This window comes from Cebus imitator, unplaced genomic scaffold (genome assembly GCF_001604975.1).
Source record: "Cebus imitator isolate Cc_AM_T3 unplaced genomic scaffold, Cebus_imitator-1.0 Scaffold353, whole genome shotgun sequence".
Lineage (NCBI taxonomy): Eukaryota > Metazoa > Chordata > Mammalia > Primates > Cebidae > Cebus > Cebus imitator.
The window spans coordinates 1,545,015-1,569,889 of NW_016107668.1; the positions used below are offsets into that span (position 1 = coordinate 1,545,015).

General features: G+C 39.7%; 1 protein-coding gene across 9 annotated transcripts in view; it reads right to left on the bottom strand.

Moving 5' to 3' along the window:
- Positions 1 to 24,875, bottom strand: part of PEX5L (peroxisomal biogenesis factor 5 like) — a 248,705-nt gene that overhangs the window by 169,253 nt on the left and 54,577 nt on the right. For 3 of the 9 annotated variants that reach the window (XM_017506316.2, XM_017506320.2, XM_017506317.2), the window contains exons 1-2: positions 22,972 to 24,026; positions 21,408 to 21,479 (exon numbers count right to left, since the gene is read on the bottom strand). The exons of 2 other annotated variants lie outside the window; for them this stretch is intronic. In XM_017506316.2, coding sequence (XP_017361805.1) covers positions 21,408 to 21,479; positions 22,972 to 23,064 — 165 coding nt within the window. In that variant the 5' untranslated portion in view covers positions 23,065 to 24,026. Of the gene's footprint in view, positions 1 to 21,407; positions 21,480 to 22,971; positions 24,027 to 24,875 lie in introns of those variants that run through there. 4 more of the 9 variants (XM_017506319.1, XM_017506318.2, XM_017506324.2 and 1 more) reach the window with 3 other exon arrangements.

Genomic DNA, 24,875 nt, shown 5'->3' on the forward strand with positions numbered 1-24,875 from the left:
GCTTCTCACATCTTTGATCTGATCTACTAGCACCTACTGAGGGCCTGCTGCATACACTCTCCCCAGCGAGCACATGAGGGCTGACGCAGGGTAGAGACTGGATTGAGCTGCTGAGGCACTTACGGCCCAGGTGAAAATACTCCATGAGCACGTAGGAAACAAAGGCAAGGTGATGACAACGTGCCCCTCGCTGACACTGCATGTAAGTCCCACGAGGCCAAAGAAGTAAAACAATAGCAGTGCAGGAGTCTCCTGGCTGAGTGAGTGATGGAGGAGGAAAGGCTGAGGAAATTGGTGGGTATTCTGAAACAGTAACAGAAGAGGTGGCATAAGCAAGTGTGTTAGAGGCGTGTGTGTGGCACCAATGGTGAAGGGTTCCAGACTGCACCGGAACAAGGGACCCTATAAGATGTAAGTCCTGCTGGCCTTTCCTTACGTCAGAATATGCACGGGTTAGTCTGTTCTCTCTTGCAGGGAAATGCTGAAAGCTATCACAACAGATACTCCGCATATTCCATAAAAAAGTTCTTCTCTTTTCCCCTCTCCCAACCTCAATGAAACAGATTTGAGCTTTGTGACTTTATAAGATTGAATTGTTAAGAAAATTCCACAACATGTGTGATATATGCTTATTTTCTTCTGTCACTGACTTTAGAGAAGACATTTATTTTTGACAGTTTGAGCATGAGCATTAGAATTGAGATTACTAGTTTTCTACTTCAGTATCTTTCTTCCTTAGTAATTTGCTTTTCAGGTAGATATTTTACATGCAGAATAAATGAGTTTATTTCCTAGGGGAAACCCATCTCCAGGAGCCAGTTTTGACTGCTTGATTAAATTCTGTGTGATGAAGTATAAGCAAATGGTCTCTATGAAACTTCTACAGACTCCTTAAAAAAAAAAGAAAAAAAAGGAAGGGTAGATTTCTTTTTTACCTTTCTAGCCCCACCTTTGTTTCTTCTTGCTGCCTTGAACTCAAAGATGATGAATGGGAATTCAGCAGCTATTTTAGAATATGAGGACTAGGTCCTCTTCCAAGGTACAGCAGAACAAATTGCTGGAAGAGGCATGCATTTCTGACTACTTAGGGGCTCTTATACCAGCCCTGCATGGTATAATGCCAGATTTCCTTTTTGTGAGAGAGGAATAAACTGCTGTTTTGTTCAAGCCACTTTGTTTAGATATTAATTTCTTAAGTACACAGACTATACACTCTTCAAAATGAGGAACAATTTTTATGCCATGTGGTCCATGGGGAGTGTTCAATGTTGATGATGATGGTGATGATGATGATGAAATAAAACCAAGAAAATAAAATGGCTTAAATAACTATATATATAATTTATCTTCTTTATTCCACATCCCAGCTCCTTCCAACATATTTCCAACAGTGGAAATATCATAAATTTATCATTTATAAATTTATCATTGATAAATTTGTGATAATTCACAATTACAAAGCAACTGTTAACAACAGTGACTTTTTCGCTTAAACTCACAGTCTTTGAGTGCAGAAGTAATGCTTGCTTTTCCTGTTGCAGACTTGCAAGAAAACTTCTTGGATCTAGTAAGGCAGATTTCCAAAGCAAAGGCATTTAGCTGCATTTAATTTGGATTGTGTGATATCAAGCAATTTGACATAACATATGAAAGGCATACTCTTGTCTCTCTAGGAAACAATATACTCACTGAATTTTATTTCTTTCCTGGCTTTGTTTCAAATGTTGAGAAAGAAGATTTTTGTATTTTTTTAACTGAATATTTGAGAAAATGTCTACCACCTTTGTTATTACTCTGCACCTGTAGCAGAAAGAACAGGGGGTGGTGAGGGAAGAAGGGAAAGAGGCATATATAGCAGAATGACAAAAAGACTGTTTGGAGATAGTTCATAATTTGTAAGTTCATCTAATCATTTACTTTTCAATGACTCTTTTGAAAACAGCATATATCATATTGATTCAACAATGACCTCCTCTTCAAAGAGAACTACAGACCACTGCTCAAGGAAATAAGAGAGGACACAAACAAATGGAGAACATTCCATGCTCATGGATAGGAAGAATCAATATTGTGAAAATGACCATACTGCCCAATGTAATTTATAGAATTAGAAAAAACTACTTTAAATTTCATAGGAACCAAAAAAGAGCCTGTATAGCCAAGACAATCCTAAGCAAAAAGAACAGAGCTGGAGGCATTATGCTACCTGACTTCAAACTATACTACAAGGCTACAGTAACCAAAACAGCATGGTACTGGTATCAAAACAAATATATAGACCAATGGAACAGAACAGAGGCCTTGGGAATAATGCCACACATCCACAACCATCTGATCTTTGACAAACCTGACAAAAACAAGCAATGGGGAAAGGATTCCCTATTTAATAAATGGTGTCAGGAAAACTGGCTAGCCATATGCAGAAAACTAAAACTGAACCTCTTCCTTACACCTTATATAAAAATTAACTCAAGAGATTAAAAACTTAAATATAAGACCTAAAACCAAAAAACCCTAGAAGAAAACCTAGGCAATATCATTCAGGACATAGGCATATGCAAAGATTTCATGACTAAAACACCAAAAGCAATGGTAACAAAAGTCAAAATTGACAAATGGGATCTAATTAAACTAAAGAGCTTCTGCACAGCAAAAGAAACCATCATCAGAGTGAACAGACAACCTACGGAATGGGAGAAAATTTTCTGCAATCTATCCATCTGACAAAGGGCTAATATCCAGAATCTACAAGGAACTTAAACAAAATAACAAGAAAAAAGCAACCCCATCAAAAAGTGGGTGAAGGATATGAACAGACACGTCTCAAATTTTTTTTTTTTTTAATTTAAAGATTTGCTGCTGATGCCATTCAAATCTGTTGCATGCAGGTGTAACCAAGGAGGTTTACATTGTTCAATAAAAAATCTGGATCAATTTACCATTAAAAGATTTCATTTTGTTTTGAGAAGCAGGAGGGCTGTATCACTCGTAAGTGCCTCTAAGTTGGTTTCCATGATGCTGTAGGGAATATCTCTAAATGATCCATCCTCAGTGATGAAAAGACTGTCAGGTCTGGGGCCTTACCATGACTCAGGATGGAAATGGAGTACAGACATTAGAAAAGAGAAACTGCAAAACAAATAGTTGGCATAAAGGTGGACACGCAGTCAATCATAATGGAACGGGTGAAAGAGCTGAAAAGAGAAAAGATGATCAACTGACATGAATATGTGAGAAAGAAAATGTTTGGCAACTAATGAAGCTAAAAGTCAGCAAGGTATTATAAATATCCCCAAAGGCAAGCTATTTTGCTTCCCTTTATCTACCTGAGTCTTCTAGAAATATTACAATTTTAACCTTGTATCTCTGAATGTTAATTCTATAAATCCAAGAAGGGATGTGAGGCGTGGTTTCACCTGGCTACAGGAAATTACAGCTTCTTAAGTTCCAGAGATTTCTTTTTTCTTCTTTTGTACCTGCCTTGGATACTTTTACTATTTAAGTTCCACAAGAACAAGCCCAGGAATTAGCTGTTAGTGGGGAAAAGGCTGGCCCTGAGTAAAGGAGCTTCAGCACTCTCAGAATGGGAGAAAAGCCTGGCAAAATGAGTCATGTGGTTTTTCTAGTACAATGTGTCTTCAGGCCAATTATGAGTAAAATACAGATATATCTGTGTGCAAACCAGGAAACAGAACAAACATTCTTTATTTTTATGAGTTTCTTATGTTTTAGGAGAACCCACTGCTTGCCCTATTCCATAATTCAGTACTGGGCTTCTTCCAAAGAATCCCCACAAAGGAACTGGAAAGTGGCAGCAGGTGACCAGCAGGGGCTTTCTGGGAGACTTTTTTGTTTTTAATTTAAAGGAGGCCCTTTTATTTAAACTCCTGTGGGTACTAGGCATTGATCAGTAAGTACTGACTGTATCTGTAAATTCACCACAATGCAATGCAGTTTAGTTTTCTTGAGGGCTGGTGGGAAGGTGGTTGACAGGTGTAGGGAGTGTGGGCTTTGGAAGCAGACAGACCTGATTTCGACTCCACATTTGCTGCTTCACTAGCTGTGCGACTCTTTTCCGGTTTCTCAACCCTTCTAAGCTTTGTCTTTTTTTTCCTCATTCTGAAAAACTGTTAATCATATCCCTCAGGACGCTGTCTGGCACGTCATAGGCGCTCAACAATGTGAATTCCCTTTGTTCTTCCCTCCTCTCTATCCCACTTATAGAGTGACTAAACTGGACAGTTACGGTATAAAGTGTGACCCACTCAACTCTTCAGTTTTGTCTACAGTGTCTATATGTGTGTTTTAATGACCTCTGCACAAGCTCATTCACCAGAATTTCTCTGCACTCCCCCATTCTCTAATTCCTGTCCTATAATGTGACTTCACCATGAACTTTAAATCATAAGTCTCACTCTGTCATCCAGGCTGGAGTGCAATGACATGATCTCAGCTCACTGCAACCTCCACCTCCAGGGTTCAAATGATTCTTCTGCCTCAGCCTCCCAAGCAGCTGGGACTACAAGAGTGTGCCACCATGCCCCACTAATTTTTGTTGCTTAGTAGAGATGGGGTGTCACTATTGGCCAGGCTGGCCTCTATCTCCTGACCAACATGGAGAAACCCCATTTCTACTAAAAATACAAAATTAGATGGGCATGGTGGCACATGCCTGTAACCTAGCTATTTGGGAGGCTGAGGCAGCAGAATTGCTTGAACCATGTGATCTGCCCGCCTTGGCCTCCCAAAGTGCTGGGATTACAGATGTGAGCCACTGCACTCGGTCATATATATATTTTATTTTTTTTAAGATACTTTCTTCTTCCTGATAGGTTGGAAGTTCTGAGGAAGCTAGTGGCAGGCCCTTCTCATGTCACAGAAGCATATTTCTAAATAAGGAAGCATTGTAAGAACTCATTTGTGTTTACTAACCTTTGGTACAAGTGTAGCTTGAAATAATTGTTCCAAAGAGTTTACTGACAGAGGGCCTAATTCCCTTCAAAACTATACGGCGTGGTTCTAAATGTCAACTTACTTTGTGAGAGAAAGTTCTCCTTTTCTTTGGCACTTTGCTGAAGCTAATTGGGTTTCTTTGTGTTTTGAGTGATGTTATGTGACTTTTTTTTGCTAAAGACTCATTATGAGTTCTGCTATGCTTTTCATTTTTTTTTTCAAAAAGAAGGGTTAGGTGTTAACGAAATTCATCTGGGAAGTGTTTTTCTAGTGGAGGGGGACAAACATCTTCTTACATGGGCTATATAATTTCTTGACTGCTAAATAAAGTCTGGGAGCCTCAGCATAAGTTTTGCTGTTCCAGAAAAAATACTGTGTTCATTTCAGAAAAATAGAATCTGTAGTGATTGAAGTACTATTACTTCTTTAGAACTATGCATTATAACATAACATTTTGGGGCAGTTGAAAAACATAAATATGAGAATTCATCTGCCTTTTTTTTCTTATTATGATTAGAGAGAAAGTTATCTAAATAATCACTCAAAAAATCCAATGTAATTAATTCGATCACTTATAAATTCATAAAATCATGCTATACTTTGCCCCCTCCCCCAATAACTACTGATGTAAAAGTAATCATTATGGATATATCGTTCACTCTTCTATAGGGGATTTCATTTTAAATTGCTCTTTAACAGAAGAAAGTGATTCATAACCCTTGGGCATGAGTGCTTTCCTTACAGATGATACCATCTTAGATTTATTCACAGGAAGTAATCCTCCCAAGTGGCTCAAATGATTATTTTTATAGTTTTCCTCAAGAAATTATTCCAGAATTCTTGGGAGATAGAAGTAGGGAAACTATTATCGTTTTGCTGATAGAGAAGGCAAGGCTTAGCGATTTGTTCAAGGTCAAGTAGAAAGTCACTGGCAGTGTCAGGAACTTGAATCTTAGCACCCTCACTTGTATTTCAGCTCTGTGTCATAGACCCTAATAACTTTGTGTACCTTTGGTTCTTTATCAGCTTAAGACATAGGAAACCTAGGAAAAACTGTAAAATCTAGAATGCTTATAAATAATATATTCTAAAACGAATTCATGATTATTTCTTTTTTCACTGCCTTTCAATATGAAGCAGTCTTAGGTCTGAATTTCCTTTAGTGGTAACCACTTCATATTATTTGCTTAGACTTCAATATGGGTTTCTAGGGTGTATTTTTTTGGCATAAGAATATCCTAGTGTGTATACATATTATATACACACACAGACACACACACACACACACACATCTGTGTCCTCAATGAATAAGGTACTAAAGTAAATTATCTGCTAAGTTTTATGTGGCTGCAACAATAGTTTCTTTTCTCAGTGAACTTAAAAAATGCATGCCAACTGAATTTATGCAAATCCATGTTCGTGGTTTGGCTGTGGTCAGCCACAGGAAACAGAAATGCCATGTAACTATCACCTAGAATGTGTCTTACACCTGAGGTTTCATGGAGTGATGTAGCCTGCATGTGCCATCTCCAGAGATGCTTATGGTACGGCAGGGATATGAAAAGATGACACAGCAAATTCCCACAAACATCATGCATAATTCATGGTAAGTCAGTACGTGTATGTCTAATCATAGTAACATGCATGATTTTTTTTTGCAATCCCTTCTTTTCCTCTTTAATTTCATAACTTGCATCTTGAAAGAAGGGAAAGGTTTGAATGGACACTGCATGAGCCCAGGAATATTATAGGAAAAAATGCCTGAGGATCACCTTGATTCAATATAAGGCAACCACTAAAATGGCATTTATAAAAGCTACACAGCAGTGTGGAAAAATGAGTGTGACATAATATTTCATAAAGAAACAGGTACAAAATGGCATACTACAACTATGCAAAAAATTTAAATTATGCTTGCAATTATGCAAAAATGAGAGCATATGCAAGATGAAGCGTTCTCGGGATCATGGGTGATACTTTTTGTCTTGTCCAAAATTTCTGGAGAAAGGTTTTATATATACATCATAAGCATAATGTAGCTGGGGAGAAAGGCCCCCAAGGGTGGTTGCCAGTCATCTAGCATTAACAAGGCCCAGGGAGGAAGGCTGGAGCACTGCTTTTGGGAGGATCACAAAAGGAATCACAAGGAGCTGGGAGGGGTAGAGTCATGTTGGGCGAAAGTCTAGAGGAGTGGCTAAGTATCAACTCTCAGACCACTTCTGTAGATGGGCATGAGTGACACTGGACACGTGCCAACAACTTGGGATTAACCCGCTCTGCTGTTCAGCAGGAACTTCAGCCTGAGAAGAAAGGTGAGCCCCTGCAGGGCAGCTGGTGGAGTGACATTTTCAGAGCACAGAAATCCACTCCCATAACAGAAAGCTGCTCAGCAAATCCTGAAGGGATGGGCTTTCTGGTTTTGTGCCAGGTGTGGAATTTTTCCAATGTGGTGGGTGCAGAGGTAATTCTAATGCACAGGAAGGGTTTCTGGTAAGTAGCACCTCAGATACAAGGACGTGAAGCGTATGTCACCACCCCAATGCAAGACGTGGTTGTTACTGGTTATCTTACAGGGCCATCTGGTCACCTGGTCCCAGCCGTTCAGTATGGTGTCATGCCCCAGGGGCCTCAGAAGTGGGCAAGTGTTTAAGGACTGGGCATCTGCTCTTTTTTGCAGGTTTGCTTTTGATGATGTATGTTTATGGCTATGTATCCACACATTCTCCTTTTCTCTATTTCTTCTCTCGCTCTCTCTCTTGCGCACACACACACACACACACACACACACACTCAAGAATACTTTTTTTTTGGAAGGAAAATTATATTTTCCAGTTTTCCCATCTTTATGTATTTAGGCTTTTCTTTATCACCTATGGTATATCTTTCCTTTAAAATTTTTCAGATTTTATCATCTTATATTATTTCCTAACAGTCAAAATTGCAGGAAGTTTCCTTGCTAAGTGAGGGAGGTATGATGAAGGGAAGTTTTTAAACGTGAACTCACTTGGCCCAGCACTGCCGTGTACTGCCGCATAGCATAGCCTTCTGGAGTTGTGCAACCCAGCAGCCCCGTGTGAAATCCCTTTGCCCTGGTGTGTACTGTAAAATGGATATCATAGTAACCTACATGATGAAGTTATTGGGAGGATTAAACGAGTAACATATGGAAAGTCTTTGGAACAGAGTGTAGCACACACTGAATGCTGTACAAGTGTGTCTTGTTGTCATTGGTCTTTTAACAAAAGTGGCCTAAGATCAGAAAAGCTTAAGACAACTACTGGGTTAACAAGCCTCACCTCTTGGTCTCCACCATTTATGCTTTGTTTTTGTCACAACTTGGGTTACAGGATTGATTCCTGAGTAGGTTTGCTTTAATGATGAGGCAGGGAATGACTATTTGCAAGGTTAGGAACATTCAGATAAAGGATTTAAGATACTTGTCTTTATTCTCTTTTGTAGGCTTTGAAAATAAAAAAGTTAATGTCTTTATCAAAGTATAAAAAATCCTTTCCTGACACCAAAAGCTGAAATAACATAAACCAATGCCTCTTAGGAGCCGCAGTGTGGATGGGGTCTCTGCAGGGCTTGTTAAAACAGATTGCTGGACCCATCTCCCGAGTCTGAAGCTCAGAGTAGGAATTTCTAACAAGCTCCAGGCGACGCTGATCTGTGGCCCAGGAACCACTCTTTGAGTAAACTGGCAATTGTCCTCACTGCCCAAGTCTCCTCCTGGGAACATGTGGAGCACCAGAAAAACTTGTAGCTTTTACTGAACTATGACTAGGGGAGGAGGAAACAGTGCACATCTTAGTTCCTGGAGTTCCAAGGCTCCCAAATGCTCCCTGGGAGCCCTTGGTTTCAACTGCTGCGGCGCGGGCACTGTGACTGGTGACTGTGAGTCCAACCATACTGTTGGCTCCTTAAGGACCATGACTGTGGTTATACCTTCTCTGTGTTCCAGCACCTAGCAAACGCCTACCAAAAAATTAGGCGGTAAATAAGTTTCTGTAAACTAAATAAAATAGATTAAATCATTTCCATCAAAATAATGTATTTTTTTTTCAAAAGCAGCATCCTGTCTTCCTCCTGGAGTTATTTCATAATAGAGAAAATTAAAAAATTATTATTTTTTCATATAGCTTCTCTCTGGACCAGTTACAAAAAAATATGTTTCCCTATTTAGTGCTTTCTGAGGCTGAAAATCACCAGCGTTCCCTGACCTGGCTCTGCTGTTCCTCCTCACTCACCACGTGGGAAGAGCCATCTGGGAGCAGAACAGAACCAGGGCCAATTATTTTTTACAACTATAGCAGGTATTAATGTACTAAATGTAACTATGTGTTTTCCCCCACAACTACGCCCAGAACGTATATAGCAAAATTGTTTCCATAACAAATTTCTCCAAGTAATAGATTTTCAGATTTTTCTGCCTCTTCTTTTCAGGAGCAGCTTATTTTTTTGTTTTGTTTATTTCTTTCTCATTTCTCCCCTATATTTGTAAGGTTGAAGAAGTCTGTTCTTCTACAGAAACTAGGGGGACTTGCTCTTTCCCTCTTTGCTCTCTTACCATTTGGATTCTCCAAGGGGCCAGCCTTGGTCAGAACTATGAGGAGGCCTCCTTCCTTGCAATCTATATCCTCTACTTCGAGCAGGTATGTCTAAATATTTGTGATACGTGTTATATTCTTACACGCAGGCAGAAGGAAAAGCAAGAGCAGAGGCATGAAGGGAGGAAGAACATCAAACACTAGATGCTTCAAGGTGTTCAGTATGGATGGGGCATGGTCCAGCGGGCATTACATAAGCACGATAAGGTGGTCAGGAGCCAGGTGATGATGAACAAACGCCTGTTAAGTTCAGTTTGCATTTTATTTGGGAGATAGTGGGAACCATTAGCTCTCACTGTGTCTTGGGTGCTCACCTGTAAGCCAAGGAGCGTCGGGGTTCATGGCATTGCTACTGCTGTTCACAAAAGTCCTGACCCAAGGGCATGATTTTACGTCAAATTCCTTGGAGTCTGGATGCAAAAGTAAAATTGTTCATTCAACTGAACAAAAACAAGTTGCTTCCTTTTTTAAAAAATGCAAAATTTCCAAGGTTTTACACCTTTAGCTCAAAAATTTAACAATATCTAACCTGTTTGTGAGCTCAATTTGCTTTATCTTGTAGTAAATGATTTGATTAATGAAATTCATCAACTTATGCAACATAACTCATTTTTTTTTCAGGGACTACTCCCACAGTTAATAAAAATTAATGTGTCAATTCTGAGGACACACTTAAAGAGAGAAGCTAAGAATGCAGGGAAGTGATCACTGAACAACCCTTGATTGGAAGAAAACAACTTTTATGCTTAGTGTTTTTCTACAACAAAATTCATTAATTATTCACAAATTATACAAATGAGATAATTTTGTTAGAAAACAAAGTGATGAATGAATGTTTTTTCTATTCAGAACATCGAGCACAAAGCCTGGATGGTACATTCTCTCACCATTTCTTTAATAAGTCACTTACTCATATATTTCAAGAATGAGATCATTTGGCCAAAAAATACGATGAGGAATAAATAACAATTGTATTGAATGATCACTTGTGTGTGTGTGTGTGTGTGTGTGTGTGTGTGTGTCCTAGATCACAAGACAGGAAGGAAGCGGTACCCATTCCAAATGGGGGTAAACCATGTGAAAAATTAAACCAAAAATAGAAATGACAGAATTCGAGTCGTTTTGAAGAAAAGGAAGAAAGCAACAGAGCATTAAGAAGAAAAGAAAACACAGGTTTGCAACAACTGCATTTCTGTCAAACCTTATATATGCAGTGTCGGAATAAGAGACACGTTCCAGAGGCAGGATCAGAGAGTGGTGCTGAGGAGAGAGGAAAGGGCACGCGCGGCAGTGTCTGCACAGGAGAGAAGGAAACGCACAGCCGCAGAACGACAAGGTCAGGCAATGGCGGGCGGGTGTCTCAGTCCAAAGACAGAGGAGAGGAAGGGAAGTGGACTCTCGAAACGCTCCCTGTTGTTTACGTATAAAAATAAGAGAAAACATTTTGTATGGTCTTCCTGATCCTTTGTCATTTTTATAAGTGATAAAATTGAATTTATAACATAAATCATCGTAGTACAAATACTCCACACACAACTGGTTTTCAAAGCCCTTCTGACAACAGATGATAGGTGCTGATTCAATCAGTGATCACTGAGCTCACCTGCAGGTTCATTAGACAAAAGCACTGGCAGCTGACTTCAAAACGGATGGGCCAGGAAGCTCAACTGTGGACACGATTCACAATCTCTATGGCCAGCTGAGGGAGAGATGACACACTGAGCTCGGTGGGGAGGCCCTGAGAGGTGAGCTGCAGAAAAACCACGTGTGTGTCAACTTGAAGGAAACACTTCGTTAATCCCAGGGTAGGTTAGGAGATTTCAAAGTTTACTTTGAAAATCTTTAATGTCTGTACCATGATGGATACTGGGAAGACGTCACAAAGTTTGTGAGAACCATGTTATGAAGAATTAGAGGGCATCTAATATAAACGTCTTTTTATAAAAAGCTATCAGACAACCAGACTTTTAGCTGTGCACCTGAAATACACACTATGAATATTCTGGTTTGATTACTGTGCTTATTTTACCAACATAGGACGCTCAGAAGAAAGGAGAGGAAGCATCATCATTTAGAAAGGCAGTTACAGGAGTGCAAGAATGAACTCAAGACCATAGGCTGCAGACCCAAGTTCAAATATTGCCTGTGATGTCAAGTAACATGGCAAACACAGTCAAGTTACCTTTTTACTCCAAGACTTGGTTAACTTATTTTGATTCGACCAGAGCCAATAGGATTAAGCTCCTTAGTAGCATCTTTTTGTCAAACAAAGTTGATCTGTACACCTAAGTTGCTCCTTAAGTGCTGTTGCCATACACATACACACTCCTTCTCCTATTAAGGCGGCTAGAAATGGGCTCTATGGGATGGAAATTTTAATTTTTAAGTCCACTGGATTAGATTATCTTCTGAAACTCCTTCCAGCGCTAATATTCACAGCTCTTATTTTGATCAGATGAACCTACTTAAAAGTCAACTGCAAGAATAAATAAGTACTCCACACTCCTTCCACAATAAAAGGCTGAATAGGTTTCTTTTCAAGTTGTATACCAAATGGCTGAGTGTGCTTTTAAGTACTACTGTCTCTGACTGTTACTTTCATAGAACACATCACTTTTACACTCAACATGTCAGCTCATGTCATTTCAATTATGCATTTGTTTTCTCACCGACTAAACACTGTGCCAGCACTTTTCCCTATCAGATTAAAGAGAAAAAAACACAGGCTATTTGAAAATGACTTAACAGCGATACATTTTTCCAACGTGAAAGTCCAGTTGTTTTCTTTTATGCTGCATGTAATGAACATAAGCTGTATATTAATAGTCTTAAAGATACCTGATAGTATTTCAGATATTTGTTGAACTTGAGTTGGTAACTCATGATCTCTCTCTTGGTGATTACAGTTTTTAACTGAGTCCTGTGAGTTAGCTGCATTACTGCTTGGAAAATTGGGGAAGATGGACTGGTAGAGGAGAGCTTGGTGTGTGCTTTCTACTCAACAATGCTAGAGCCTTGTTTTCTCACAGAGATAGCCAGGCTGGCAAGAGCAGAAGGCAGTAAACACAGTACTGCATAAGCAGAAACATTGGCAATATCTCCTCCTCATTGTAACTGCCCAACTCATTTTATCAAATGGGGATTTTTTACATTTTAAGTTGGCTAGTTTTCTTTGGAGGTACTTCACTTTCCCAGGGAACATAAGGCCAGTTGTCAATTATAACTTAATGTCCACTAATTTAATCAGATCAACAACGAGGTTAGGTTAATTTTCAATGGGGAAGGTATAAACCAGGAGAGAAACAGGAGAGCACATAATACCCTTCCTGAGACTCATGAGTGTAGTCAGTCATCAACTGGAGCCCCATGGGCTGTATACAGTCTCCAGACAGTTTTGTCTGATTACATACTGTTTAAAATATTTTTAAAAAGTAAATACTTAAAACGCAGAGATTAATGCTTTATTTGAAAAGTTCACGTGTGGGGACACTAAGCCCATTTCCAACGAGGTGACAATCAGCCTAAGCTGGTAGGTGCTGCCATACTGGGCCAGCTCCCACCACACAGCCATAGGCTCCTTCACTCCCTGTGTTTCTTTTTCTTTTTTTTTTTTTTGAGACGGAGTTTTGCTCTTGTTACCCAGGCTGGAGTGCAATGGCATGATCTTGGCTCACTGCAACCTCCGCCTCCTGGGTTCAGGCAATTCTCCTGCCTCAGCCTCCTGAGTAGCTGGGATTACAGGCACGCGCCACCATGCCCAGCTAATTTTTTGTATTTTTAATAGAGATGGGGTTTCACTATGTTGACCAGGATGGTCTCGATCTCTTGATCTCGTGATCCACCCGCCTCGGCTTCCCAAAGTGCTGGGATTACAGGCGTGAGCCACCGCGCCCAGCCCCCTGTGTTTCTTATGCACAGTCTACCAGCCTCATTTCTGTACCCGGATGATTGGAGAAGGCATCTGCCTCCATGACCCCAGACTAGACTTTATTATTTAAAATTATAATTGGGTGTCCCAAAATTCCAAGGACATCTTTTTTAATGTTTATTTTAGGTTCAGGGGTACATGTGCAGGTTTGTTACACAGGTGAGTTGCATGTCATGGGGATACACTGTGAAGATGATTGCATTACCCAGATAATATGCATATTACCTGATAGGGAGTTTTTTGGTCCTCACCCTTTCTCCCACCCCCAACCCTCAAGTAGACGCTGGTGTCTATTGTTCCCAACTTAATGTCCATGTGTACTTGGTGTTTGGCTCCCATTTATAAATGAGAACATGTGGTATTTGCTTTTATGTTTCTGTGTTAGTTTGCTTAGGAAAATGGCCTCCAGCTCCATCCATGTTGCTGCAAAGGACATGATCTTGCAAAAACCTGGGAAGATAACCTAGGAAATACCCTTCTGGACATAGGACTGGGAAAAGATTTCACGATGCAGATGCCAAAAGCAATTGCAACTAAAACAAAAGTTGACAAATGGGACCTAATTAAACGAAATAACTTCTGCACAGCAAAAGAAACTGTCAACAGAATAAACAGACAACCCATAGAATGGGAGAAAATATTTGCAAACTGTGCATCTAATGAAGTTCTAACATTCAGTCTCCTTAAGGCACATAAACACATTCACAAACAAAAACCAAACAATTCCATTAAAAAGTGGGTAAAGGACATGAATAGACATTTTCAAAAGAATGTTGCCTGTGGGTATATTCTCATATACCCACAGTCAACAAGCATGTGAAAAAATGCTCAGCATCACTGATCACTAGAGAAACGCATACCTGAACCACAGTGAGATACCAAGGGGAATCTCACAGCTATTAAATCCAACTGTCAGCTACACTGCCTGCCACATATAAAGCACTTACTGCATGCTATGTACTTTGCTAAGCATTTATATACAAGAACTTATTTATATACAAGAACTTTATGAAGCAGATATTATTTTGGTCATTTTTTTTTTTTTTTTGAGACGGAGTTTTGCTCTTGTTACCCAGGCTGGAGTGCAATGGCGCGATCTCGGCTCACCGCAACCTCCGCCTCCTGGGTTCAGGCAATTCTCCTGCCTCAGCCTCCTGAGTAGCTGGGATTACAGGCACGCGCCACCATGCCCAGCTAATTTTTTGTAGTTTTAGTAGAGACGGGGTTTCACCGTGTTGACCAGGATGGTCTCGATCTCTTGACCTCGTGATCCACCCGCCTCGGCCTCCCAAAGTGCTGGGATTACAGGCGTGAGCCACCGCACCCGGCCTCAATTTTTCTCATTTTATAACAGAGCAGCATGTGGCTCAGGGAGCCGGTTAACTTTCCCAAACATTCAGATGAGTGACTGTAAAGGCCCTGCTCTTCACCACGGTGCAGGAGTGACACACACACATCCTGTGTTACATTCACAATGCCAAGCACATGGCATGGCAGAAGAGCTGGCACCACTGAAAATGTGCTAGACAAGAGTATCTGATACTGCTCCACAGAAGGCGTGCAGAATGCCTTATAGTAAACCAGTGGAAATAACCGAAGTGAAAATGTCATGATACCACAACCACCTCCAGCTCACCATTCAGGAGGCATGAGTTACAGAGGAACGTGTCTCAAGACAAAGGACTGGTGGCCCTGGATTCCGGACTTGGGACTGACCACAGGAGGCCAAGCTGGACACATGACTCTACAAGGGGGCATCCCCATTTGAGCCTCACAGCAGCCATCTGAGCAGATGCTATTATTGCATTGTAGGGACGAAGAAACGGAAACTTAGAGAACTTAAGCTGGTTATTCCAAACTCTTCTGCTTAGGAAATGGCAAAGTCAAGACAAGGACCCAGTGCAATGGGCTCCTGCTTCAGCTGTCTTGCCTGCCTCTGTACCACTCTATGACATGTGACTCCCTGTATTTTCTGTCCTTAAACCATCAGACTTTAACAATCTGTCAGAAGACTCTGAAATGAAGATATTAAATTTGCCCTTTGTGCTTCTCCTGAAGTCTGGTGATGCTTAGGAGAATCAGTACACTAAATTGAAATGCGTGAAGTTAAACGAACAAAAATAAACTCACCATCCTGGGCTTACAAGGAAAATACAAAGTAAGACACTTTGCATTACTGTAATTTTCCCCTCCAAATTATCAGTTTCTCAGAACAATTTTTATATTACTTGATACAAATAGGGAATATTTAGGAATGAAACACAGGTGATCATGCTTTCACTCTAGTGACTTTTCTATTTAACCTAACGGAAAAATTTCCCCCTTCCGTGTACAATATTTATTGATGACAAATAGTTTGCAGACAAGATGGGATTGATTGGACTGCAACAGTGAATCTTTGTTTACTCCAGTGCTGATTTCAAACAGCACATTTGAATAGTCGCTCTCATCTCAAATAAATCTGGCTTCTTTCATTCAGTCATTTCTCATCGATCAATCTCTCCTGAGGAAAACACTAATGAGCCTATGTCTGCTGTGAGTGTAATTAAGGCAACTACAGCTGCGTAATGTGCTTTGTCCTTCGAATGCCTCAGAGGCTCAAGCTTCGGAATCTGCAGGCTGACTAGGTGGTATCCTTTCTGCAACTCTAGAGGGGGGTTTTTGTTCTTCTGACCAAATACAGAGTTCTGAGAAGGTCCCCAGGGACAGTGTTACACCTAATACCAAGAGACAGGGTGTCACACTTTGTAGGTCTCCTCAGGGGTAAATGGGATCTGAATTACTTTAAATTAAGTCACCACATTGATGACCAAGAAAGCACTGGCCAGATGGGACTGGCCACCACAACACGGCAGGAACACGTATGACCCTCACCCTTCTTACTGCGTGTGAGTCTGAGACCAAAGTTACTCACTTAGATGTTAGTAAGATCACACTATCTATTAGCACCAGATGGACACTGGGTATTGTCTCTGTTAATCTGTTTTTCTTGTTCTTCCATTTTAATTTCATGTTGGCTGATATTTTTCTCTTGAGGATCCGTTTTCACCACAACCACTAGGACAGAATTGTAATTCGACTTGAATGCTTATGTGCAATTGGAGACACAAGGGCGAGGTTATAATTTATCTCTTCTTTTTCTTTAGAAAAAAAAATCACAGAAGTTCTATTTTCCATTGTTTTCTGCTCTGGCTTCCCTTACAAGTGGAAAAAGAGACTCTCAAAAAGGGTGTAGGCTAGGAAGTGTGTGTTGTCTCTTCATGCCTGGTGGAGGCTCTCCTCTCCTGGTAGAGGTTGTGAGAGGAAAGACAAGTGGTTTTCACAACTACCTTTTAGCTCTAGTTTTAATTACATTTTCTTTAAAGGGCATGTGTCTCCTGACAAAGCCAGAGGGGTCAAGAGGGAAGTAAGCAGTTAAGGAGTGTTTGTGGAGAGGTTTATTCCTGTGAGGGTTCGATAAATAAACATCGATGACTTACGACAATTCCTGGTGGATGGTTATTTTATATAATTAGAGCACTGAGGCTAACAGATTCTGAATCCATTTATAGGATGATCAGGAATGGGCAATGGCACAGAGCTATGTGAGATGACAGAAAGAGCATGGGACTGGATGTCAGGCGGGAGAGCTGGCTTCTAGGCTCTCTCTGCACCTAAGCAGGAACATGGCAACTTCATTTATCTTTCTGGATCCCAGAGTTCCTGGTTGCTAAACTGGGGATAAAGGGAGGTGGGGAGTAAAGTGGTGATGCCTAGCTAATTAAAATGACATAAATGATATATACTTCATAGAGCACTTTTAAACATTTTAACTCAGAGAAACTCTAGGAGGTGGGAAGAGCAGAGTATCATTTTACAAATAATATAAGAAAAGTTATATTTGAAAATGGAAAAACTGAGCTAGAGAGGTTCAAGGTGACCAGGTTTCCACGTGGATTCAGCCAGACTACAAACCGGTTCTTTAAAGTTGCCTTTGGTTGTGAGTGACTATGGTTTTCTTGTTTTTGTTATTATGTTAAATGCTGATGAATTCCAGTGTTTAGATCCCTACGTAATGCCAAGTTGAAGAATGTTACATTTTTCACAAGTTACCTATTTTTTCCTCCTTTAGAACTGCATTAGTTTTCTCCAACCCAGTGATTCACAAAGTGTGGTCTGGAACCAGCAGCTTTAGCTGAATACTTAGAAATGCAAATTCTCAGGCCGCACGCAACTCAGACCCGCAGAATCGGACACCCTAGGGGCGGGGCCCATCAATCTGTGTTATATCAAGCCCTCCTGGGGATGCTGAGGCAGCTAAAGCTGGAAAACTATTGCTGACCTGTACACACTTCTTCCCCTTGTAACTGGCTGAAATTCGACATTTCCCCACCTACCTGCACTAAAGGCTGTGCAGCTGGAACTCTGACCTATAACCAAGCAAATCCACAACATGCTGTCAAACCCGTTTTTACAGTGCTTAAACCTGTGACTGTATCCATCATGTATCAAAATATTCCACAAATTTATTAGTCTTTGTTACCTCCTTTAAGTCTACTTGGAATTTGAAAACATTTTTAGGAAAAATGTCATCTAGGTCCAGCTTATCATAACCCTTGCGGTAAGTTAGCTCTAGTTAAAAATAGTAATTTATAATAGAATGAATTGACTCAAAGTGGTTAAAGCTTAAGCAAAGGCACTTTTCTATCTGCTCCTCTACTGCCGGTCCCACGCCTGAAATCTCAGCGACGTCAGAAGGACATGCATGTGTACACGAAACCTAAACACGACCCTCCTCTCCTCCGTTAAGGAAGGAATAGTTTCATAAATTATAAAGATATGCCAAAATAAATCTTTAAAATTTATCTTTCAACATTTATTTTATAAAGCCAAATATAGCATTTACTAATTACAGTTATATTATTTGTATGTCAAATGTTTGGGTTTTGGAGGTATCAAGGTTTTAATCCAATACATTACCTTTGATTACTTTCTATGCTTAAGGTTTGAAAACCTTGCGGATTTCTGGTGGAAACTATGGATTCTGACCCCAGTGTAATACATTTCTGTTTAAATAATTCTGTGTGTGTGTGTGTGTGTGTGTGTGTGATATGGCAGCTATTACCATAGGACACCAACACTTACGTAAGTGTTCACAGAAATGCTTTTATATGTATCTCAAATATGTTGTCAGCACAACTTCACAAAGAGAGAAACACAACACTGTCTTTAAAGAATAGAACCTTACACATTTCTGAAATTTACTTTTTTTTTCCATGTTGAAATAACACAGAAATCATCTTTTACCTCCTTGAGTGAAGGCGGCCAGGGAGAACAAAAACCATATAAACGGCACTGCTTCTGTTATTAATTTGCTTCTATAAGCAAGACTGTGGGCTTTCCACGGAAGTACAAGATTTGCAAATCATATGACTGATAAAATGGCTTATAGCTTACACAGCATTTGTGGAGTGACAGCTTCAGAATGACGGATTTAAAAAATTAGGAGACTTCTGCCCATCGCAGCATTCCAGCTATTTTATTCATCCTCTTTAGATTTTCTTTTGACACCACTTACTGAAAAAGCTACTTTCAGTTATATGAAGATTGACTATAACACATTTCTACCATGTTTTTGAAAAAAGATATAGGAAGAATAAACTGAATATAAAGATTCCTGATAAAATAGCATATAATGCTATAGTTTTAATTTTATTACATATATAAGATACCTATATAAGTATAGTTTTATCATATGTGTATAACTCATATCTATGAGATTAAGCAATATTCAATTTTTGGAAAACGAATGTACACATGCATACACATATGCTTAATTTGTTGACCTCTTAAACTTTGGGATAATTTCTTATGGTTTTATAAAGACGTATGACAGTGTTTCCCCAAATATTTTCCTTTGCCATACCGACACTGTCATTGTTTCAACCTAGGATTTGCTCGTAACATCAACACCAAATCTCTCAAAAAAAGGAAGGAGTACTTTTACTGCCAACAGCAAACACCAAAGCCAGCTCATATTCATAATTACTCATCTTTTGAAATATGTTTTGACATGAATAACTCAGCAAAGCTGAGTCATTGCCAAATGGTACCAACTTGTGCAATGGCACTGGAAGAAACATGATAACTACAGAAGCAAACAGCGACTCTGAGAAAATTGAATCCACCCTCATTTGATCCAGGTAATAACAGTGCTATTTTCTGAAGAAGTGGGAAGGTTTTGTTCTCTTCTTTTTTTTTTCTTTAAAATTCCATAACAGTTAATACAATGCATTTAGCCACAATAGTATAAATTTTGTCAAAGGTATCATGAGAAAAAAAGAACACTGGCTTCCTTTGGCTTTTTACCACAAGGATCTCAAAATAAAACTTCGTAGTTTTCTCGACATCAAAACTCAGTTAAAACGCAAAGATTTAGACAAAATTGAAGGAAATAAAAGAAAAGCTTTGTGGTAGGAAGAGAGTAAAGAAGAAAAAAAATAAGAATTTAACTTCTATATGATTAAGGAATTAACTAATTTTTCATTTTATTACAGAAATGTACACATATCTGTATTCTCATAATATACCCAGATGTATTTTACTAGTTTATTTGCCAGGTGGGTCAGTCCTTTGATCAGAATCCCATTCCATGGGTGGGATCGGTGTGAGACATAGATCGCATGCCCCAAGTAATTAATCTGGCATAAAGTCATAGTTAATAGCCCAGTAGAGCACATGGGCTGAGGCTCCACTCACCTTATTAACTAAAATGACAACTTGGCACTAAGCAGAAATACAAGGCCAAATCCACAAATTCCCTGACCCGTTTTACACAGGAGCAGGAGAGCAACGATAACACAAGAAAAACTCGGAAGCAGTTTGAGTGAATACTGTAAAATCAATACATTCTACACCTCGGGGGAGAGATGTTTTGGCAAGTTTTTCCAGAAGACCACCTCAGTTACTTCAGTTATTCCAAGCCTAACAAGGAAGTCTCTAAGTCAGTTATGTCTGGTTGCTGCCTTCCGATGGTCATTTTTCCTTTTTTTCCGGAAATACGGACAATAGCTCTCTGAATGCAATGGTTATGATGAGGAAATTGAGCAAATTCAGGTGCCCTTCTGTAAATTACCTGACTGCTTTCTTTCTAATCTCTTAATCTACTCAGATCCCTTTGAATTATTTCTCTCTGCACCTTTTGCAACACTCTCAGACACTGTGCCACTTACGCATTAAATAGATGTGTAGTTAGCTTGTCTCCTGGATAATTAACAGAGATGTTAAGGGCTACTGCTAATTCAGTGGCAAGGCCTGGAAACCTTCCACTACCTGGCATGTCATTGTTTATGGTCTACTAAGCAGTTTTCATTTCACCTTATGGGCCCATAGAACATCCAAGCTAGAGGTTTCTCAGATTACAGATGATTAAATAGCCTCTTCTTTTTGTGTTCAGAATCATCTCTACATATATTGGAGACAATCTGGAAAATTAAAATGGGCAATATATATGTCTTAATGTTCTCAGTTTTACCTCTCTAAATTATATTCATTGTTTTACAAGATAGAATAATGGCAGTGTTTCTCATTTTCAAGATAATATATTTTATTGTTCTTGTTTGTCTTTTTTCCCAAACAAATTATCATTGTTGTTTTGACTCATTTTATCAAGTGATGCCTTTAGTTTTCCAAAAGTTCTCTTGTTCTAGCTTTATTTCCATCATTCTTACGTATAGGACCTGCATGTTGGCATCATTCAGAAGTCAGTGGATCAGAGGCATCATATGGAGAGGCTTAGCTGATCTCAAAATCTTGTTATGCAGGCTTTAGTTAGACAGACTAATACAGCTGCCAGAGAAGGGCTCAACACTCAAAAGGCTTTAGTCATCAAAACATACATACAGTATAACAATAGAAAATGTATGTAAGTGTTCACTTACCTGCTTCTGATCAACAATTATTTCGAGGTCTTCATCACTGCTTAGTTTTCCATATCCTTGTTCTTTACTTTTCTTGTGAAAGAATAATTTTAAATGATCATTTAGTTTCTATCCATTAATAATCTTAATTCCTACTTAATATTTTTCAAGATAAAAGCCTTTACTTAGCCTTGTTCACTAGTCACAATGCATCATTCTTTGTATCATTCTCTCATTTACAACAGCAAATGTGTTTATTATTAAACTGCTGTCTTATCATTATTCATTAACAATATCAGCTTAGCCCCCACTATCCAACTTATACCTTTAATCTTTTACTCCATATTCTTATGCTTCTATTTTTAGTCCTGTAGTATCAGAAAAGATTCTTTAACACTTTGAGATAAATAAGCAATTCTTTGAAGAGTCCTAGCATATTTTTCTTAAAGACTGAAAATTCATTTAGTTTTATACACAAGACTTCCAACTGTTCAATGTTTTGTTTTAATGTGTTACATATTTTTAAGAAAAATAGAAGTATTATGCAACTCAGATAATGAATCTTCAGATTTTCAACATTTGCTTATAAGTCAGGTGAATACTGGCTTATGAAAACCAACTCAGAAATAATTTTAAAAAGATAAATAAAAGAATTTTTAGAATTAGATGTTTGAAAGGCTGGAGGACAGACTATTTTAAGAGTTCATTAAGATGTACTTTTTTTTTTTGGCATTTTGTCATAAGTAATTTTGTCCCAATGACCACTCTCCATCTATTTCCTCCAGAGTGAAATCTATAAATTCTAAAGTTAGAAAAGGACATAGATAACAATAATCACTTTACACTTGTGCTACAGGAGAGAGATAATATGTCTGCATCTTTTTTTCTTCCAATGCAATGGTTGGTGAGAATACTAGAAATGTCATGTTGAGTCTTCATACCAGTAACAAATAAAAAATAAAAATTACTACACAGTTAGCTGTAGTTCAAGGTTACTTATTTAAAGATTCTTGCTTTAGTTATTAACTACATCAACTCGAATTAAGGGAATTAAAAATACTTCTGTTTGCACCCACTGTGTCATATTAGGATCCTCATCTCACTGGGGGAAGAGATACACCCTTCAGTGAACATGATAGAAATCTTCACACTGTAAGCACAATTCTTATTTTTTTCCCCATAACATTCAAAAGCCAGATTTACACATTTTTTTCCGTAAAAACATATCTCCAATTTTTGTGGTTTTTTTTTTTACTGTAATAAAGAGATTTCTGAATTTTCCAAGTATTAGGATGCATAAATAAAATCCAAATTCTCATTCATATATTAATGAACTTAGCCACTCAGAACAGAACAGATGGCCACAGCATTTCTCCCTATTATTATTCTTGTCCTCATTTGAGGTTCCATTTCAAGACTGATGGAAAACAAAACGAACCAGGTTGGTTTCAGTCAAGCTGACTTCCTTCCTATCACTTTGCTTTTGTATTCTTTTTGTTCACTGGTTGCCATAAGATATTGTCTAGAGACCCGCTAATGCAAAACACTTAGAAATGCCTTTCCAAATATTGATCTGTATACGTACCAAGTAGCTCATTTGCATGACCCGGTTTCTGGACAAAAGGACATTAAGTAGAGAGGGAATGTGGGTCCTTCCATCCATTTCACTGTCAGACATCCCAGAATTCTTTGTGCCAATGGCAGTGGCTTCCTTGCCAGAACTTGCTGACCAGAGAACCACAGATCTTGCCCAGCAACAGCATTAATAATGTACAACAATAATTGAAGTATTCCTGAATCATTGTCTTGACTTTATAAACATTGTGAAATTTTTGGCTCACACAAAAAAGTCACTGAAAATTTCTTTTTCTAACTAATTTTTATCCATGCACTTCGATGCTCCTCCACTGTTGTTCCCATTTAATGTTTTAAAAAATCCATCTATTTTAAATTATATTGTTTTTATATTTACTTCTATGCATATGGGCTCTTCAGCCTCCTCATCATAAAAGCTCTGGATTTCCCCTTTTTAATGCCCTGCCCTAAGCTTTCCTGACAACCACTGCCAGCAGACAGAACATCAGTGCTCAGAGAACATCATTCAAAACTGCAATTTCTGCAAATACCAAATTCCGCCTCTCCAATCTCAACTCCTTATGTAATTTAGCGGTAAATTTTCCTGGGGAGAGGCTAGCTCAGGGAAGGGAATTATGTCCCCCAACTAAGCTAAACAGAAGTTGGCATTTTCCAAGAGTGGGATGAGGCATTTAGAGCTCTGGTTTTGTACTTAAACCTCTGGTCTCCAAATAGCACACAACAGTACATAAAGCCGGAGCCTGGCAGTTCCACTCTAGAATTAAGCACTATTTTCTAGTTCACCCCACGACCCCGGGGGGATTAATCCTTTTCTAAGCCATAGTGGTATTCGCTCACTTACTGCTTATTTCTAGTGCGAGCATAATCCTCTCTCAAGCACTCAGCTTCCCACTTGGGCTGCTCAGCTCAGCCAGCCCAGGCGGGATCTTCAGCTGTCCTCCCTCCTCCCAGCCGGGAATCCCTGTCTTCTATCTGCACTTTTGCCAAGCACAAAACGCAAGTCCACAGCCTCTGCCTGCTCTTCCACAGCGGCCAAAGGGAGAGCCGGAGGGAAAAAGCAAGCTCTCTCCACCGCCCGAGGGCGAGGGCAGGGCTTCCGTGGGAGGAGAAGCCGCAGGGCAAGCCCTTCCCGTGCTCCTCCCACCCTCCGTGGCCAGACCCAGGAGCTGGGGACTTCCACTGAGGCCGAGGTTAGGCCCGTCCGCCCGGCCCGTTTATGGCGGACTCTGTGCACTGCTCCCCTAGGTGCAGCCGAGACGGGGCATCAGGGCAGCGAGGTGAAACGGTGAGGGCCTAAGGCAGGAAAGGCGAGGAAACGGTGTCTCTGGGCGGACAGGGCTTCACCCCATCAGCAGCTGTCAGCTCAGCAAGGAAACCCCAAACACAGTATCTGCCTCTGTCCACGCCACGCTGAATCCTTCCTGACGAACCCACGGGAGACGTACTTTTGTTAGTTACTTGTTAATGCCGGTCACTTTTTTGATACTATTGCATTAGATGGGTAACTTTCTTAAGAAACTGAGCCTACCTGGGAATCCTACCTCTCCACAGACTTCCACCGTCTCTCCTGAACCCTACTGCCTGTTTCCTGCTGCTTTGTTCCCTCCGCCACAAAAGTAAAACAGGTGAGTTTATTCACTCTAATTAAATAAACGTGCAGTAAACTTGGAACCTCTATGGAAAAATGTCAGGCCAGGTGTGGTGGCTTAAGCCTGTAATCCCAGCGCTTTGGGAAGCTGAGGCAGGAGGATCACTTGTGGCCAGGGGTCCAGGACTAGCTTGGGCAACACAGCAGAACCTCGTCTCTGTAAAAACTTAGCTGGATGTGCTGGAGCTAGACCTAGCTACTCAGGAGGCTACTGCAGGAGTCTCAGGCTGCCGTAGGCCATGACT